General features: G+C 43.7%; 3 protein-coding genes across 3 annotated transcripts; 1 reads left to right on the plus strand and 2 right to left on the minus strand.

Annotated features, from left to right (window-relative positions):
• Window positions 1–641: 641 nt before the first annotated feature.
• Window positions 642–1163, minus strand: LOC123930571 (vomeronasal type-1 receptor 4-like). Its single transcript, XM_045986783.1, has one exon. The coding sequence runs from the start codon at window positions 1161–1163 to the stop codon at window positions 642–644; it is 522 nt and encodes a 173-aa protein (XP_045842739.1).
• A 9552-nt stretch (window positions 1164–10715) lies between these two features.
• Window positions 10716–11726, minus strand: LOC123930573 (vomeronasal type-1 receptor 4-like). The gene has a single exon (XM_045986784.1). It carries the CDS (start codon window positions 11724–11726, stop codon window positions 10716–10718), a length of 1011 nt encoding a protein of 336 aa, XP_045842740.1.
• Window positions 11727–14675: 2949 nt separating this feature from the next.
• On the plus strand, window positions 14676–16470 carry LOC123930574 (vomeronasal type-1 receptor 4-like). Its single transcript, XM_045986785.1, has 3 exons — window positions 14676–14839; window positions 15006–15213; window positions 16441–16470. The coding sequence occupies exons 1-3, from the start codon at window positions 14676–14678 to the stop codon at window positions 16468–16470; spliced, it is 402 nt and encodes a 133-aa protein (XP_045842741.1).
• Window positions 16471–19326: the final 2856 nt, after the last annotated feature.

Consider the following 19326-nt stretch of genomic DNA (forward strand, 5'->3'; position numbering starts at 1 on the left):
TATAACAATATACATATAAATATACAATCACATATACATATAAAGACATGTATAAAGTACATACACATATAAATGTGCAATTCCATATACATATAAAATACATATGTATAAAACACATATTCATATAAATATACAATTGTCTCCCCTTATCCACAGGAGATGCATTCCAAGACCTGCAGTGGATGCTTGAAACTGCAGCTAGGACTGAAAGTATATATACTATATCTTTTCTATACATTATACGCGTGATAAATTTTAACTTATGAATCAGGCATGGTAAGAAATTCAAGGCAATAAATAATAGCAAAATAAACAATGATAACAATGTACTGTAATGAAAGTGTGCAAGTGGTCCCTGTCTCTCTCCCTCCCTCAAAATATCTTCTTGTGTTGTCCGCACCCTCATGATGCCAATGTGGAACGGTAAACTTGGGTGAGAAGTGTGGTGAATGAGGTAGGCTTGGGATGGAGCACGTGGCTGCTGTCGACCTTCTGACAATAAATCTGAAGGAGGATGGTCTGCTCGTGGGCTGTGGTCGACTGCAGGGAACGCACTAGAGAGGGAGACCTTGGACAAGGAGGAGCTACTGCACATTAACTTGGCAAATACACCACGTTTCTGTTACAGTCGCTGTGGATGTTTATTGAAGAGCAGAAGCTCGGTAGTCATGATCTGCTTTCACTATGATGTTTGTGTTGTTCCTTTTGTCAGTCATATAAAAAGGAATCAAAACACATCGCATCACAGTCAAGACCCAGCAGAGGATGCTGGAGGTGCCCAGGTACCTGGAAGCTCTTATTTTAAGCCCCGCCCACCTGGAGTCCCCAGGACTGATCATGATCACCTGGAAGAGAGTCAAGAGGCAGGTGGTGTCAATGACCATATCCGTGCCCACTCTGGGAACATAGAAAACAAGTTGACATCCCAGAGCATCAAGGAAATATTTCAACCCAAAAGCGGCCATTTTTTGAGGAACTCCTTTAGAAAAAATAACCAAGAGGTTGGCTACAGTCAGGTGTTTGAGAATCAAATCTGTGGCCCTAAGCTTGTATCTCGTCAGATAAAGCAAGAGATAATGATAAAAAAAAAATAAATTCCCCAGCAGTCCAACTGTAGTTTGTAATAAAAAGGTCATTCCCAAGGCCAAATGCCTGGTGGTCATTCTGTAAAATCCCAGAGAGTGAAATTCTTCTTCTGAGCCAGATTCCTGCATGGGAACAGGAGGCGTGAGGCACATGTGTCATGTCAGCTAAAATCCAATGTTCTCCACTTACTGTAGTTCCCATTTGGAAACAATTCCTTAGAACATTTGCTTTCAACAAGTTTCCCAGGGCTGAATTTGTAACCCTTAAAGAGGCTTTTACATAAGCTAGATCATTGCTATAAAGGCCACGTATGTAGTATATCCTGTAGTCCTCATAAAGTAATGAGAGTCAGTGTTTTCATGGAAAAGAGAAGGAGCACTGAGGCAGAGAACGCTCAGTGATTGGCAAATTCAAATTGTTTTTACAGGAATGGGGAGATTTGAACCTGACTGGTCTGGCAGACTGGCAATGCCTTTAAGCACAATGGTGTTCTAACAAAGCTAATTAGATGTCGTCTTCAAAATACAGAGGTATATTTAGACATTCTCACGCCTTGTAATTTAATTAAGATGAGTAGCTATTTTTTCCCAACAGGTTTGCATTTATGTTTAAAGATTTATTGTATTGACCACTTATAAGGAATTAATACTTAAATATCTCCGTACAATGTAGACTCGTGGATTATAGTAAAATTCTAAGGACCTGCTCCATGACAGATTGTGTCTGAAGAGTACTCTGTTAGCTTTATAGTGTCCTGGCAACTGAACCACTAGTTTGCTTTTATGACACCTACCATAGGAATCACTGAATGCCGTGTCGTGCCCTAAACTGTGAGACTTAAAATGCCAATATGTGTTAAATTAGTGTAGAACAGGAACTCGATACTACTACTTTCAAATCTTAAGCTAATCTGTTTAACATCACTTTCACTTAAGAGAAATTAGGAGCAATAAAATGAGTGAAAAATCAAAACACAAGACATATTCAAAATAATTTCTAAGCTTGAAAATATGTGCATTTTATAAATTGAAATTGTAGAGTCAAAAAGAAATTGTAGAGTTTGCCGTTAATATGAAAATAGTTTTAAACCAGATCACAAGATCTTTCCTGGGTAACAGTTGCTATCCAAAACCTATTTTGTAATGTTTCTGTGCTCTTAATAGCCCTCCCCTTAATTCGAAGATGGAAAGCAGTTTGGCCAAAATCGATAGACCAAGGACGTATTCAGTAGGAAACAGCATTTGTCTCCATAAGCAATTCAGACCTCCAGAAGGAGAGAAATCATTTCTAGTCTAGCAATTGGGATTTGGATGCACTGTTTCTGCACAGGTTCAGAGGAATCCTGTGGATTTTTCCCAATCCTTATTCCAAGCATGAAGGTCTTACAGTCACACTGATACGAATCCCAAAAATGTAGTCTATGATTCCTGGAAGGCAGGCTGATTGATTTTAGTATGACAGTCCTTAAGCACTTTAAAGTCAGGTGTCCTTATCACTTGGATTACATGCTAACAGTCAGTTGGGATTACACTGAATCATATCATGGGCCATCAGGGGTTGATGTAGGTCTAGAAACCCATCTCCCTTGAATAACTTAGCTCATGCCTCCGAATTATTCCTCCTTCCCACGTGACTTTGGCACTGGACCAGAAGAATCTCTTTTCTGACACAATCACTTTCCAAGACTCCTGATACCCCACTGCACTTGCCGACTCTGCCTCTCAGATTGAAATAGAAAATACTCACTTGACTCCCTCCAGCTGCCAGGATGGTGGACTCAGGGTGCTGGTGACAACTACCAGCTTTCGTGTGACGGAGAGAGACGCATCCTGACCACCGGATATGGGCTTGCAGTTCTGTGAGCTCATCTCCCTGCAGAATTCTCTTTTCACCTGTGGCCACAGTGAGAGGACAGCCTTGAGGAATTGAGAATATTTGTGGAAAATCTTTTTTTTTCCTCCCAGTGCTACTTACCAAAAACAACAACAGGTTTGATGGGTTTCTAGTCATTATCTCCTTGATCTGTGGAGGCAGACAGGGCTTCACAGGGAGGGAGCAGGAAATACTGAGTTCTGACACATGTGGGACCGCCGCCAGTGAGGCTTCGGTGTCTCACTGGATTCTCTCCTTCCCTGAGTAGTCATTCATCCCAAAGTGAGCCTGAACTAATTTCCAGACCACTGCTCTGTTCTGTCATTCCAGTGCTGAGTTGAGAATGTAACCCAGACAACGTCCCTTAGAAGAATTTTTAAAGCAGTGTGGTTTTTAAAAACAACATAATGACAATCGTTTATATAAGAAAACATTGTTTTTTTTTCCCAGAAGTCAGTGTCAATTAATTTGGTAGTTTAGGTGATCTGAGAGTTTTCTTGTTCCATAGAAGAAGTCTGATGAAAGTTCTAGTACATCTAAACAGAACAATATCCATGGAGAGATTGTTAGAGATTTTAAGTGTCTGTTACAGAGAAAAACACTAAGATTGGGGGTTCATCAAGACTGACTGTACAATTCTCTTCACTGTGACATAAGTTGATAACACCTCAGTTCAAGACTACTAATGGTAACAGGGACCTCCGCAATTAATCCTTCGGGATTTTTTCCTAAGAAACAAGTCCATTATTTGGCACTATTCCATATCCAGTTCCCCAGTTTACAAATTGGGGATTAGAGCCATAATGACAGCCCCTACACACACACTTCCACAGATTTACAACCATAAATTGACACACATGCATATCAACACACTCAAGCAGACTTACATTCCTTAAAAAAAAAATTATGGTGGGGGGGGTGCTTGGGTGGCTCAGTGGGTTAAGCCACTGCCTTCAGTGCAGGTCATGGTCTCAGGGTCCTGGGATCGAGTCCTGCATTGGGCTCTCTTCTCAGCGGGGAACCTGCTTCTCCCTCTCCCTCTCCCTCTGCAGCTCCCCCTGCTTGTGCTCTCTCTCTGTCAAATAAATAAATAAAATCTTTTAAAAACATTAAAAAATACGATGGTTGAAGGGGCTTCATCAGTAGGGCTTGCTAGTGCTGGGGCTGATTCACAAGCCTAAGCAGGGGTGAAGGGTAGTCAGGGGAGGTGGATTGGGGGCAGGGGTGGAGAGAGAATCCACAAGCAGACTCCCTGCTGAGCTCGGAGCCCCATGCGGGCCTCTTTCCCAGGACCCTGAGACCATGACCTGAGCCAGAATCAAGAGCTGACTGCCAGTTGACTGAGCCACCCAGGCAGTCCTCGTCTGTGGTTCCCGGAATGCAGTGGAGTAGGAGCTGTGGAGATTCGAGGTCAGAAAGTGCACGATAATAGGAGTTTGGGGTTTTTTTTAAGATTTTTAAAAAGATTTTTAAAAATTTATTTTAGAGAGGGAGTGTGGACAAGCATGGGGAGAGGCAGAAGGAGAAGCAGTCTCCCTGCTGAGCAGGGAACCTGATGTGGGACTCGATCCCAGGACATTGGGAGCATGACCTGAACTGAAGGCAGATGCTTAACTGATTGAGCCACCCAGGTGCCCTTTTTTAAATTTTTTTTTGAGAGAGAGAGATGATATAGGAGTTGTGAAGGGTTGGGTGGTGGTGGGGGGGTCCTACAGAGTTTTAGGGGTTGGGAAAGGTCAAGCAAGAGGGAGTGGGGAAAGGAGAAGGGAGGGGAAGGATGGAGCCTGGGATGATGGAAATCATGGGGGAGCAGGTTGGATTAATTCATTCATAATGAATTATTCATGAATTATTTCAAGAATAATTCAATGATGGGGCACCTGGGTGGCTCAGTGGCTTAAAGCCTGTGCCTTTGGCTCAGGTCATGATCCCAGGGTCCTGGGATGGAGTTCTGCATCGGGCTCTCTGCTCAGTGGGGAGCATGCTTTCTCCTCCCTCTCTGCCTGCCTCTCTGCCTGCTTGTGATCTCTGTCTGTCAAATCACTAAATAAAATCTTTTAAAAAAGAAGAATTCAATGAATTATTCACTCTCCCATTCATTTATTCCTTCATTTACATTTGACTCACAACTTAAGCTTGAAAAGAGTCTAATTTCAACTCACAAGGGAAAAAAACGTAAGCATAAAGGTGAATATGTAGGGGGGAACTCCGTCCAGGATTTAGGGTGTACTGCTTGCCAGTGTCATCTTGTTCTTTTAAGATGCGAGGCAAAGGGTATGACTATGGCGGGTTGGACAAGAGGACCTTTAACTAGTGTCTGGTACTCAGTGATGGAAAATGGTGCCAGACTGTCCCTTATCTGATGTCACCCATGTACTTGTCCTGAAGACCTTTAGGACCTCGTACTTAACAATGAAGATCCCTTTGCTCCAGTATTGCTAAGGTGTAATACGTGTTTTATTAAAATATGAAACAGAGCAAGACAAAATTTGAGTTTCTAAGTATTCTTTTTCCTTTGGGTTTTTTTCACCTTATTAGAAATGACTGAAGAGGTAAAGTTGCACTATTTTATAGATACACTGAAATTTATTTAAAAATGGGTTTTCAGGCGCCTGTGGGGCTCAGTGGGTTAAGCCTCTGCCTTCGGTTCAGGTCATGATCTCAGGGTCCTGGGATCGAGTCCCACATCGGGCTCTCTGCTCAGCAGGGAGCGTGCTTCCCCCCCTTCTCTGCCTGCCTCTCTGCCTACTTGTGATCCCTCTCTGTCAAATAAATAAATAAATAAATAAATAAAATCTTTTAAAAAATAGGTTTTCATGGAGAAAAATCACTGGTCTCATAATGTGATCTATATCTCTACCCACTATTGTTACTGTGCGTTTTATGTTATGTTGCCTTGCAAGAGGGACATTGCAGATGTCACTAAGGTTACGGGTGTAGGTAATAAAGTGACCTTAAAATAAGGATTATCTGAGTGGGCCCAGTGTAACCACAGGAGGTCTTAGACCAAGGGGTAAGTTAGAGTTGAGAGGCCTGCGGGAGACCTGAGGGGTTCTTCCCATGCTGTGGCTGTCTTTGGAGACAGGTGATGAAGGTCACATGGAAACCATGAGGAGGAAAGGATTTCTGCCAACAACTGAAGGACCCCGGGACCAGAATTCTTGTCTAGTGTAAGAGAGAAGAGCCCATGTCAGCTGCCCTCTGCTTTCTGATTTGTGGGGTCCTAAGCAGAGTACACAGACAAGCCTGCGAAACTCCTGACTATCGAGCTGTGAGACTATACGGGCTGCTAAGTATATGACAGTTTCTTATGTTGGAAATACAAAATGAAATACAGGCATACCTGTTTTGTTAGACTTCACAGATACTGCGTATTTTTTTTAACTCAAGTTGAAGGTTTGGGGTGACCCTGCATTGAGCAAGTCTACCGGTGCCATTTTTTCAACAGTATTTGCTCACTTTGTGACCCTGTGTTATATTTTGGTTATCCTCACAATGGTTTGAACTTTTTCATTATTATCTTTGTGAGGGTGACCAGTGATCTTTGATGTCACTATTGTTCATTGTTCTGGGGTGCCAAAAAGCACACCCATGTAAGATGGCAAACTTAATTGATAAATGCCCTGTGTGTTCAGAGGCCTGCCCCAGCCAACTGTTTCCTCTCTCCCTTGCCCTCCCCAGACCTCCGTACTCCCTGAGACACAAAAGTATTAGTAACCCTATAATGGACTCCAAGTGTTGAAGTGAAAGGAAGAGTCCTATGCCTCTTGCTTTGAATCAGAAGCTAGACATGATTAAGTTTAGGGAGGAAGGCGTGTCAAAAGTCGACAGGCCCAAAGCTAGGTCTTTTGTGCCGAATGCTTAGCCGAGTTGTGAATGCAAAGTTCAAGTTCTTGAAGGAAGTTAAAAGTGTTAGTCCAGTGAACACATGAATAAGAAAGCCAAAGAATCCTCTTCCTTCCTATATGAGAAAAATGAGTCCTTTGAACAAAAAGGCCTGTTAAAGATTTCAGGCACCACGACTTTGATGTGTGGTACGGGGGATTGCTGATGGCATCAGGAGGCAGGGAGAGTTGGGCAGAATCATCACAAACATTCGCCAAAAAATGTCAGTTCTAGTGAACATCTGCTGTTATCTGGTGAGAGAAAAGATAAGGAGCCACAAGACAGACAGCATTTTCTAAATAAATTGAATTTTATTAGTCTTACTGCAAAAGAGTATCTGTTTCTAACTACATAACTACAGAGTGATTCTTTTTTTTTTTAAGATTTTATTTATTTATTTGACAGAGAGAGAGATCACAAGTAGGTAGAGAGGCAGGCAGAGAGAGAGAGAGGAGGAAGCAGGCTCCCTGCGGAGCAGAGAGCCCGATGCGGGGCTCGATCCCAGGACCCTGAGATCATGACCTGAGCCGAAGGCAGCGGCTTAATCCACTGAGCCACCCAGGCGCCCCTACAGAGTGATTCTGAATGGATTTCTACATAATGACATAATGAGTGACATAATTAAAGAAGGAAACAAAGGAGATCATCTGTGTTCTTAGTATGCGAAAATATTTCTGACACTGAACGAAAACCACAATGTAATGGGAAATGACAAGTATTAATAAAGTTCAGAGCTGGTCTTCATGAGATCGTCATGAGACAGAGAACACACCATGAAAAGATAATTTTACACAGCACATACAAAGAACCACCATAAGCCAACTAGAAACAGGGCACAACAAAAATGGCAAAAATAGGGGCACCTGGGTGGCTCAGTGGGTTAAAGCCTCTGTCTTCGGCTCAGGTCATGATCCCAGGGTCTGGGATTGAGTCCCCACATTGGGCTCTCTGCTCAGCAGGGAACCTGCTTCCTCCTCTCTCTCTCTGCCTGCCTCTCTGCCTGCTTGGGATCTCTGTCAAATAAATAAATTTTTTAAAAATGGCAAAAATATACCAAAGGACACTTTGAAAAAAATAAAAGGTTATCCAAAGTCAATATCTGAAAAGATATTCAACTTCCTTAGATATCAAGAAAAGGCAAACAAAATCCTTATTGGGAACAATCACACCAACAAGAATATTATAACGAAAATGCCAGAAAATACCAAGGCACAACGTGGATAAACCAGAAATCTCATACTCTGCTGCTGGGTGTGAAAATTAGTTTAAAAAAGAACCTTTTGGAAAATATTTCACAGTGTGCCAAAAAGCCGGACAGATGTAAGTCTATGGTTGAAAAAATTCCACTACCGAGTATACACCCAAAAGTATACACATATGTCTCACAAAAAGAAAAGAATTTACATGTGAGTATTACCTAATTACTCCCAAATGAAAACCACTCAAGTGAATGACAACAGAGGAATGGCTGAATTGATTCTTTGCTAGTCAGTATAGACAGATTCACACATAACCGCATGGAATAATAAAAGTAAAAGTAACCGAATGCTGTATTCTTTGTGTAAAACTAAGAACAGCCTGAAAATTTTCTGTGCTCTTAGATGTCAGAATATTGGTTACTTAGTGGAAGTGCTGAAATTTTAGGGGAAAAAGTATGGGGTTCCTGTGGAATGCTGCCAATCTTGTCCACCTATGCATTTTTTAAAGTCTAGATGTTCAATAGAGATATATTTGGTTTGTGAAATTTCATTGAGCTGTGAGTTTATGACCTGTGCATCTGATGTCAATACTTTTAAAAATACAGATCAAGTGGGGAGCCTAGGTGGCTCAGTGGGTTAGGCATCTGCCTTTGGCTCAGGTCATGATCCCGGGGTCCTGGGATCAAGTCCCCCATTGGACTCCTTGCTCTGGGGGGAGCCTGCCTGCTTCTCCCTTTCCCTTTGCCTGCCACTCCCCCTGCTTGTGCACTCTCCCTGTCAAATAAATTAAATCTTTAAAAAATTTTAATTATACTGAAAAAAATTAATTATACTGAATGTACAGGCACCAGTTTGAAAGGGGTAACATTAATTATTTCTAAAATAAAAACTAAATTTATGACTAAAAAAAACAAAGAACTTATAACTGGTGTAATGAAGATCACTATATAAATTGATAATCATAATCCTGAATACAACCATTAGTGTGTTAAATACAGACACACTACTCTTGCTAAGGTGCCCCTTTGGATCACTGTGTTTGTATCCTTTGTGTCAATACCCAGTAGTGCAATTGCTGGGTTGTAGGGTAGCTCTAATTTTAGCTTTTTGAGGAACCTCTATATTATTTTCCAGATGGCTGCCCCAGCTTGCATTCCCACAAGCTGTGTAAGAGGGTTCCCCTTTCTCCTCATCCTCACCATTTTTTAAAAGAATTTTTAAAAAGATTTTATTTATTCATTTAACAGAGAGGGAGAGTACAAGCAGGAAGAGCAGCAGGCAGAGTCGGAGGGAGAAGAAAGCTCTCTGCTGAGCCAGGAGCCGGATGTAGGACTCAAACCCAGGACCCTGGGATCACGACCTGAGCTGAAGGCAGCCGCTTAATGAACTGAGCCACCCAGGTGTCCCTCCTCACCATTTTTAATAAGCAACACTTTACACAGTATCTTTTTAAAAACTGCAAAAAAAACTACTTTGTGGGGGCATCTGGGTGGCTCAGTTGGTTAAGCGTCTGCCTTCAGCTCGGATCATGATCCCAGGGTCCTGGGTGAGTCCTGCATTGAGCTTTCTGCTCCGTGGGGAGCCTGCTTCTCCCTCCCCCTCTGCCGTTCCTCCCTGCTTGTGCTCTCTCTCTCTCAAATAAGTAAATAAAATCTTAAAAAAGAAACTGATTTGTGATCTCATTTGTCTGACGGCCACTTCTAATAGAAACGTTTTACATATACTCATCTCCCTCCACAACATCTTATTTCAAATGACTATAGAGGGGCGCCTGAGTGGCTCAGTGGATTAAGCCGCTGCCTTTGGCTCAGGTCATGATCTCAGGGTCCTGGGATCGAGCCCCGCATTGGGCTCTCTGCTCCGCAGGGAGCCTGCTTCCTCCTCTCTCTCTCTGTCTGCCTCTCTGCCTATTTGTGATCTCTGTCTGTCAAATAAATAAATCAAATGACTATAGAGTCTCTCTATGGATGCAATGTACGATCCATTATATCCCTCAATGGCTGTACTCTCTGAAACTGAATTTACCCTCCGGTCTCACTTGCTGCTCTTTGGTTTAAGGATTCTCAAAATAACCATCTCAACTGGTGCTCCTTTTGTACAGCACTCTCCCTACAATCCTAATAGCACTGAATGTCTGAAAAATTTATTGTATGAGATCGAGAGTTGTATCCTTCTTCTTGTTGTTGTTAAAGATTTGATTGATTGATTGATTGATTTGTCAGAGAGAGAGAGCACAAGCAGCGGCAGAAGCAGAGGGACAGCAAGAAGCAGGGTCCCCACTGAGTAGGGAGCCTGATGTGGTGCTTGATCCCAGAACCCTGGCATCATGACCTGGGCTGAAGGCAGATGCTTAACTGACTGAACCACCCAGGCATACTTGAAAGTTAATGACTTCTTTAGACTCTGCATATTGTTTCCAGAACCACTCCTGTAATCACCACACAGAACCTGAACTCCTCCACTGCAAACACCATAAATATCAATTACATGAATGTTAATGCAATTCTATTTCATTTACAGTTGCCGTTCATGGTAATGTTTACTGAGGAGCAGAAGCTCAGTCATTCGTGTTTGCTGCTCTTGCCCTGTGACTGTTTTATAGCTGTGCTTATACCTGGAGGGGATGGTAAATAAATAACCATTTGAATAAACATATAACTTACACATTTATGATCAGCTTAAGTGATTTTGTGTTCCTTTGCAAGGAAAGCAGAGGCTGGACATTCTGGAGTCATGATTCATGAGGATGTAGGGACTGACAGTAGGAAAACATGCATTCAGTAGCACAGAAGCGTTCTTCAGCCACAGACTGGGGTTGTTAAACATGACCAGACAGATGTGGAAGAGGGATGACAGAGTCCAGAAGGAAACAAAGGTGCTCACCAGGACAAGGGTGCTTCGGGTGGCTGTGATCTCAGGGGAGGGTCTGGGGGGAAAAGTATTCCTGTGAATGTATTGGACCCGCCGCCTGTGCTGGTGCAGGATGAAAACTATGGAGCCACTGGCCCAGATCATGAGCCCCAAACAGAAACCATTATGGAACAATATTGATGCTACATACAATGACTGTGCTATGTGGCTACCACTTATGGAATAACAGTAGTCATAATCACTTTTCGTTGTAATGGTTATGTTGTTTCTTGTGCCAGTCATAAACAAAATAACAGTAATATTTAGCATCATGTTCAGGACCCAGCAGAGGATGCTGGAGGTGCCCAGGTACCTGGGAGCTCTCACTTTAAGCTCTGACCACCTGGAGCTTCTGGGACTGATTATAATGACCTGGAAGACACTCAAGAGGCAGGTGGTTCCCATGGCCACATCCCTGCCCACTCTGTGCACATAGAAAACAAGTTTGCATGCAAAATCACTAAGGAAATATTTCAACCCCAAATCTGCCATCGTTTGGGGGATTCCTTTAGAAGAAATGACTAAGAGATTGGCCACAGTCAGGTGCTTGAGAAGCACATCTATGGACCTAACCCTGCATTCTGTCAAGTGAAGCAAGAGATAATGGTAAAGAAGAGAGAAATTCCCCAGAATTCCAACTATTATCTGTAGCAGAAGGATGATTCCTATCGCCCAATCCCTGTCAGCCTTTCTGCCAGGTCCCAGGGAGTGATATACATCCCCCAAGCCAGAGATCCCTGCATGAGAACAAGAGGTGTGAGCTCTGTGTGTCATACCAGCTGGAATTCAGTATTTTCCTCTTCCATCAGTTCCAACTTACAAATAGTTACCTCTAGTTATCGCACAACAGCAGGTTTCCAAGTATTGACTGTTTCATATTCAGTGCTTTCTAGAGAACATGATTCATACAATGCACGGTTACAGACATCCTGGATTCCTCCCAACTTCATGAGAGAGTCAGTCCTAGCATTTTCATGGAAAAGATAAGGAACACCGAGGCAGCGAAAGGTTAATGATTTATCAAATGCAAACCATTTTGATAGGAATGGGGAGATGTGATCCTGGCTGGGCTGGTATAATGGCAGAGCCTTTACACATGGTGCTGTTCTAACAAAGTTAGTTAGATGTCTTCTTCAAAATACAGGTGGGAAGATGCCTGGGCGCCTCAGTCAGTTAAGCATCTGCCTTCGACTGTGGTCATGATCCCAGGGTCCCGGGACTGAGTCCAGCACTGGGCTTCTTGCTCAGCAGGGAGCCTGCTCCTCCCTCTGCATGCCACACTCTCTCTCTCTCTGACAAAGAGATAAATAAAATCTTTAAAAATAAAGAAATAAATGCCTTCAAAATGCAAGCTATATTTAGAAGATTTTATATTATTTTACACTTGGTATTTTGTATTTTTGTAACCAGTTTCCATGTATGTGTAAATGCTTATTGTCTAGGCTAATACCGACTATGAAAAAGTTTTGAATATCTTCATAAAATCAGATGTGCCGATGGTAGTCTATTGTGTATAGACCTGCTTGGAAACAAATTATATGGAAAGAATGCACTATTGGCTTTCTATTGGACTGACTCCAGAAACACTAATTTCCCTTTATGTCATCAAACTGATACCCATCACAAGAATCACTTAATACTCAATGGTGCTCTGGACTATAGGTCTTGAAACACCGATATGGGATGAAGTACTATAGAGTAGAAACTGAGTATCACTAATTTCAAGTGACAAAGTAAAGAGTTTAGTAACAGCAGTTATGAAAAACATTGTCAGGGCACCTGGGAAGCTCAGTCGGTTAAGTGTCAGCCTTCTGCTCATGTTGTGATCCCAGGGTCCTGGGATTGAACCCCTGCATCAGGCTCCCTGCTCAGTGGGGAGTCTGTGTTTCCCTCTCCCTCTGCCTCTCCTTCCTGCTCATACTCATTCTCTCTCTCTCTCAAATAAAATTGTAAAACAAACAAACAAACAAAGAAAAAAAACGTGGGCACCGAGACAAGCTTTGTGAAACATATTTAAATAGGGCACATATATAAAATGAAATCTCTAAGATGGGAAAACACTTATATGTTATAAATTGAAATTTAAGAGCTTATGATTGATAGGAGAATATTTTTTAAAGATTTTATTACTTATTTGACTGAGAAAGTGAGAGAGAGAGCACAAGCAGAGGGAGCAGCAGAGGGAGAGGGAGAAGCAGACTCCCCACTGAGCAGGGAGCCTGACCTGAGGCCCAATCCCAGGACCCTGGGTAGTGACCTGAGCCAAAGGCAAATGCTTAACTGACTGAGCCACCCAGGCACCCTGATAGGAGAAGATTTTTAAACCAGAGAATGGATCCCAAGATACTTTTGTGTCTAACTGCCATCTGAAATCCATTTTGTAACATCGCCATTTCTTTAAATGCCCCCTCCCCAAATTCAAAGATGGAAAATGATCTTACCAAAATCAACAGATCATGGGTATTTTCAACAGAAAAAAAAATTAATGCCTCCACTAATCATTTCACACACCCCGAGATAGAATATTTCTCTTCTGGTAATTGTCATTCCTATGCACTGCTTCTGCAAAAGACGGTAATTCTGTAGACTTCTTCTAGCTCTTACTAAAAATGGAGGTATTATAAGCCCCCCTAGTAACCCTGAAAATGTAGTCTATGCAGACCCACAGAGAGTAAGGTAGCCTGGCTACAGATCTACTTTAGAAGTACAAGCATTGGTTCCCATGAAAAATCAGAATTCATTATCACTTGGATTCAGCACCCACATTCACCATCAGGAGCCATCAGGGGTCAGTGAAGGTCTAGGACCCCCATCTCTCTTTACTAGCTCCACTCCAGGCAAAGAAATGTTCCACTTTCCTGTGTGGCTTTGGCACTGGACCAGGTTCAAGCCCAGAAAAATCCTTGTTTTTTCCCGATATGAACACTTACCCAGACATCTGCTACCTCTCTTTGTTTGCAGACTCGGCTCCCCTAAAGTGAACTCCAAAATACTGGAGTCCTCTGGCTGCCAGGACGGGGATCAGCACCCCAGTAAGAACAGCTAGTATCCTGTGAGAGAGAGATTAAGCTGCTGGACCACTAAATATGGGTTTGTAGTTCTATGATCTCAACTCCCTGCACAATGGCAATTTTCTCTTTACCGGTAGCTGCTGTGAGAGGACAGGCCTGGGGACCTGGGAATATTTGCGGAAGACTTTTTTCCCAATTGTCAGTTGCCAAACACAATGACAAGTTTGTGGTTATCATCTCCAAAGAGACCTTTGCAAGTGTTTGGAGGGTTCTTTCTTTCCTTTGATCCCTGGAGGCAGACAGGGTCTCCTAGGGAGGGAGCAGGAAATACTGACGTCTGACACAGGTGGGACTGGCCTTGAAGCACGTGTGTCTCACTGTATTCTCTGTTCCCCTGAAAAGTTTTTCTACTCCAAAAGAATTATTTCTCAGTCTTCAGACCGGTGGACCGCAGCATCATTTATGCTATAAGCAGAAATATAGAAACAAAGTAACTGAGAAGATTTTCTAAGAAATACAAATAAAATGAAGTACATGATAACAATATATAATTTACATTAGAAACCGATAGACTCATTTGCACATCTCAACTACAATTAATTTGGAAGTGCAGGTCAATATGGGAAGTTTTGCAAAATATAGTTTTCCAATATTCACCCTTCTCCCAACACCCATAGGTACAGGAAATCTAAGAGAATGATATCTATAGACAATGGCAAATTTTGGGTTGAAACATTTCTTCAGTGACTTTAGACGTCAACTCCTTTTCCATGTGCACAGAGTGGGCAGGGGTGGGTCCCTTAGCAGCACCTGCCTCTTCAGCCTCTTCCAGGCCATCACCACTGGCTCCAGAGTCTCCCAGGGAGCACTGGTAAAGTAAAAGTCCTACTGTGCATTGGTTTCTTCATTTTCTATGTTTGGTCCTCTACATACTGGTAAATGCTATTTTTCCTACTTATGTGACTGGTAAACTGAGTGACAAAAGGATCACAAACAAAAATGATTTTGGAAACTATTCCGCAGTTCATCATGACAAAACCAGCAACTCATTGTATGCAGCCTTGCTGTTACTCCTTGCAGTCCTGTTTTGGGGGCTCATAATCTGGGCCAGCAGCTCCATGGTTTGTGTTCTGCACAAACAGTGTGTCCAACACATTCACAGGACTACTGTCTCCACCAGATACTCTCCTGAGTCCAGAGCCGCCCAGAGCACCTTTGTATCATTTTACTTCCTCTCCTCCATCTTTCAAGTTTGTATTACTCTTATTTATAATCCCAGTTGGTGGCTGGTGAACACCATAGCTATAATCGCTCTGTTTTCCAATTGTCAGCCCCGTTCTGCTCATGAGCAGTGGCCACAGTGTGCCCAGGTTCTGCCCTGCCTGAATAAGGCCCACAAAATCCCCTCATCTTATTCAAAAGTATGAATAAATGTATGCATTTGCACAGCATCCCATCGTTTATTCACTCACTGAGAGTGAGCACCATAAGAGCAATTGTGAAACAGGCACATTGCAATAGAGTCTGAACAAGACAGGCTGAGCTTCTGCCCCAGTAATAATAATGATTAATAGCAGCAACTAAAAATGAAAGATTATATAATTATTATGTAAGTAGGTCTGTCACTTGATAAGAAGAGGCTCTTAATTTCAATACAATAATCTAATGTGTGATTTTCCCCCTTCATAGTGAATGCTTTGTCCTGTTTAAGGCATCATTTCCTATTCTAAAATCACAGATAAATTCTTTTGTGTTTTCTTCAAAAAACTTCATTATCTATCTTTAAAATTTGGATCTGCAAATCATTAAGAATTAATTTGGGGGGGGTGCCTGTGTGGCTCAGTCAGTTAAGCATCTTCCTTGGGCTTAGGTTATGATCCCAGAGTCCTGGGATCGAGCCCCACATCAGACTCCCTGCTTAGGTGGGAGTCTACTTCTCGCACTCCCTTGGCTGTTCCCCCTGCTTGTGCTCGCTCTCTGTCAAGTGAATAAATAATATCTTTTAAGAAAAAGAGTTAATTTTTTGTGTGATGTGTTTAGTGATTGACTTTTCCCAATGCAGCTAAGACATTATGAAAATGTTTTATAATGCACTCTGCTAGGACACATTTCTCTACGGTCCTCTCAGGATTTTTTTTTTTCATGTCTTGTATCAGCTCTTTTCCAGAATCTCTTGTCAAAGATTGTTGTAAGATGGTGATAGTGTCTTTCACTGGACCAAGGAGTAGACTGATTTCCTGACTAGTATAATAAAGGTTATACCTCCTTCTGAGGCAAGGTTGAACAGTTCTGTTTGTAATAAATAGTAAAAGCTCTGGGCTGAGTTTCCTCAGCCGTGACATAAATCTGTTCATGCAGCATCTACCTGAGCCCCTTTGCCTCCCCTTGTGGGGTGTGGAGTGAGGAAGGGGCATGTGAACTGAGGTTCTTGCTTCCAGTTGTCAAATGATTAATAAAATCTTTTGTGTCCAATCCAGGAATCTCGTGCACTCTGCCAGCAGCCATGAAACTGGCAAGCTAATTTAGTTTGGCTTGTAGTTATAAAATCTAACATCCTTCACATTTCTTGGCAGTCTTGGTGACAAGGATGGGGCAATAAGAGAGGCATGACTCTTTGGAAAGAAAGGGACAAAGTCCCTTTGTTGGTCTGGTTATGGAAAAAGAAGGCTCTCTGGGACCAACAGCAAATTCTCTCATCTAGGTGTTAGACCAGGATGGTGGTGAGTAGGGCCTTCCACTGTCTTACCTGTTAATGAAGGTTGCTGTGTGTGGAGGTAGGATTAAACAAAGAACCTGAATGTGCTTTGTTCTTTAGTCTTACCCTGAAAGAAAGATGAAGGGTCTAGAAGTAGTGTTCATTCTTCTCCTGATGTGGGGGAGGGAGGCACAAGGAGTCCCCAGAGCCGATAAAGAGATTTGGGTGAATCAGCATTGTAAGTTAATGTGATTGAGCTGCATGTGGCCAGTAGCTGCTAGAAACCAAAAGAAAATGTGCCTTACTAGCACCTTGATTACAGCACACTGACAATCTTTCCCTCTGGACCTCCTGATGTCTTTGTCAGCCTAAAACCTGACTTCATCTGCTTTAGCCAAAAGCTTCAACATGTTTGGTGGAGAGAAGGAACTCAAACTTGTATAGATTTGTTGGATCAGGTGCCATGCCACTGTCTTCCATGGTTGTGGGAAGGGACGTTAAGTGACAAGGACTATAGGGTCAAGTATGGCTGCAAACAGGCAGGAATAAAGAAACCTCTAAGCCAAGCCACACTTCAGTTTCTGGGAGGTGCAAAGGGGAAGCCAGCTCAGACCTTAAGGTGAAAAGCATTGAAGAATGAAAAGTGGGGTACCTTCCCTACTGCCCTGGCCATCCCCCACCCACCATGTTAGCCTCTTCTGGGCCCTTGCATTCTCCAAGCTCCTGCTCAGGGAATAACACAATCTTACTGCAGCCTCGGACTCATACAGATGTTAAATATTCTCATCTGTGTTCACATGGGAGGGTTGGAAAAAAGGACCCAAACCAACTGATAAGGTTTGGGCAGGGTATGTAGTGAGAGAATGAAGGTACAGTGATGATGCAGGTGATAATTCCATACCTTGTTGCTCTTTCTGCATCAGAATCTATAGTAGGGATTGATGTAGTATGTTCTTATACTTCCCTGACCCATAGTGTCAGAGAGGATTATTCCCATCTGCTCAGGTGCAGGTAGAGAAGTTGAAATCATGCCCCATAGGGTTAATGAGGTTGAAACTAGAAGAAAATTTAAATCTTTTTCAGGGAACTGTTTTCCCTTAATCAACCATTGCTTCTTTTCAGACCCCACTAACAATCCCACTAGCTGTCTCTGCAGAAGCCAGGACTTCTGTTCCAGCCCATGAGCAAGCAAGACTCTGTGTTCCTTGCCTGGGGTAATGAGACCATGACCCCATCCAGTTTATACTGGCTCTCAGAGCTTTTCCATTGTCCCCCTTCTTGTCCTAAGATAACCTCCTGACATCAGGGGTTGAATTTTGCCTCCTTCTAATGTTAAGTCTCCAACTCAAAGTGAACATGGGATGTGTGTGTTAGGGTCCGTGATCAAAGGAATGAGACTGACACAAAGCGAAAATCAAGCAAAGCTTTATTTCGTGCCATGCATTAGAAACCAAACTGACCGATAGGTGCCTGGGACCCATGCATTAGAAACTAAATTGACCGGTAGGTGCCCGAGCCCCATGCATTAGAAACCAAACTGACCGGTAGGTGCCCGGGCCCCATGCATTAGAAACTAAACTGACCGGTAGGTGCCCGAGCCCCATGCATTAGAAACCAAACTGACCGATAGGTGCCCGGGACCCATGCATTAGAAACTAAATTGACCGGTAGGTGCCCGAGCCCCATGCATTAGAAACCAAACTGACCGGTAGATGCCCGGGCCCCATGCATTAGAAACCAAACTGACCGGTAGGTGCCCGGGCCCCATGCATTAGAAACCAAACTGACCAGTAGGTGCCCGAGCCCCATGCATTAGAAACCAAACTGACCGGTAGATGCCCGGGCCCCATGCATTAGAAACCAAACTGACCGGTAGGTGCCCGGGCCTCATGCATTAGAAACTAAACTGACCGATAGGTGCCCGAGCCTTGCTGGGGGCCACCGCCTCCCTGGCCTGGGGTCCTTCCTGGAGGCTCCCTGCCCCACCCTCACTGTACCACAGGCTGCTCCCTGGACGAGGCCTCAGCCAACGAGGCTCCCAGCAATGCCAAGCATTGAAAATCAAATCAACCAGTCGGGGCCATCTCTTACAAAGAGGCAACGATGACCAGGACACCCACCCCGATTACTTCCCTTACCCAATGACTCCTGCTACCCGACGACTCCTACTACCCGACGACTCCCACTTCCTGATGATGACACTCCGGCAGCGTTGCTCCCTGGCGAGGCCGCTGCCCGGCTGGTGAGGCCGCTGCCCGGCGACGCTCATGACGCTCGGGCAGCGGTGCTCCCAGTGAGGCCACTCCCGATGACGAGGTTGCACCGCCGGCTCCTGAGAGGCTAGTCCCGGAGGCAGCACTGCTCGAGTGGCGAGGCCGCTCACAGCGGTGCTGCTGCTGCTGGTGCTGCTGCTCAGGGCGGCGGGGCCACTCGCTGCGGCGCTGCTGCTGCTTGGGGCGGCGCTGCTGCTGTTGCTGTTGCTGCTGCTGGTGCTGCTGCTGGTGCTGCAGCTGGTGCTGCTCGGGGCGATGGGGCCACTCGCGGCGGCGCTGCTGCTGCTGCTCAGGGCGGCGGAGCTGATTGAGGCAGCGAGACTGATGAGGCTACTCCCAATGGCTCCTCCTGCTATGTATCCCTGCAGCCTCACAGATCAGCTTTTATAGAGGTG

Source organism: Meles meles, chromosome 19 (assembly GCF_922984935.1).
Source record: "Meles meles chromosome 19, mMelMel3.1 paternal haplotype, whole genome shotgun sequence".
Lineage (NCBI taxonomy): Eukaryota > Metazoa > Chordata > Mammalia > Carnivora > Mustelidae > Meles > Meles meles.

Coding starts and splice junctions, on each gene's coding strand:
- LOC123930573 (XM_045986784.1), bottom strand. CDS start 11,726: ATGACACACAGAGCTCACACCTCTTGTTCTCATGCAGGGATCTCTGGC.
- LOC123930571 (XM_045986783.1), bottom strand. CDS start 1,163: ATGACCACCAGGCATTTGGCCTTGGGAATGACCTTTTTATTACAAACT.
- LOC123930574 (XM_045986785.1), top strand. CDS start 14,676: ATGGCAAATTTTGGGTTGAAACATTTCTTCAGTGACTTTAGACGTCAA. Junction 14,840..15,005: donor TCCCAGGGAGCACTGGTAAA/GTAAAAGTCCTA, acceptor TGACAAAACCAG/CAACTCATTGTATGCAGCCT. Junction 15,214..16,440: donor TCCTCTCCTCCATCTTTCAA/GTTTGTATTACT, acceptor TGTCCAATCCAG/GAATCTCGTGCACTCTGCCA.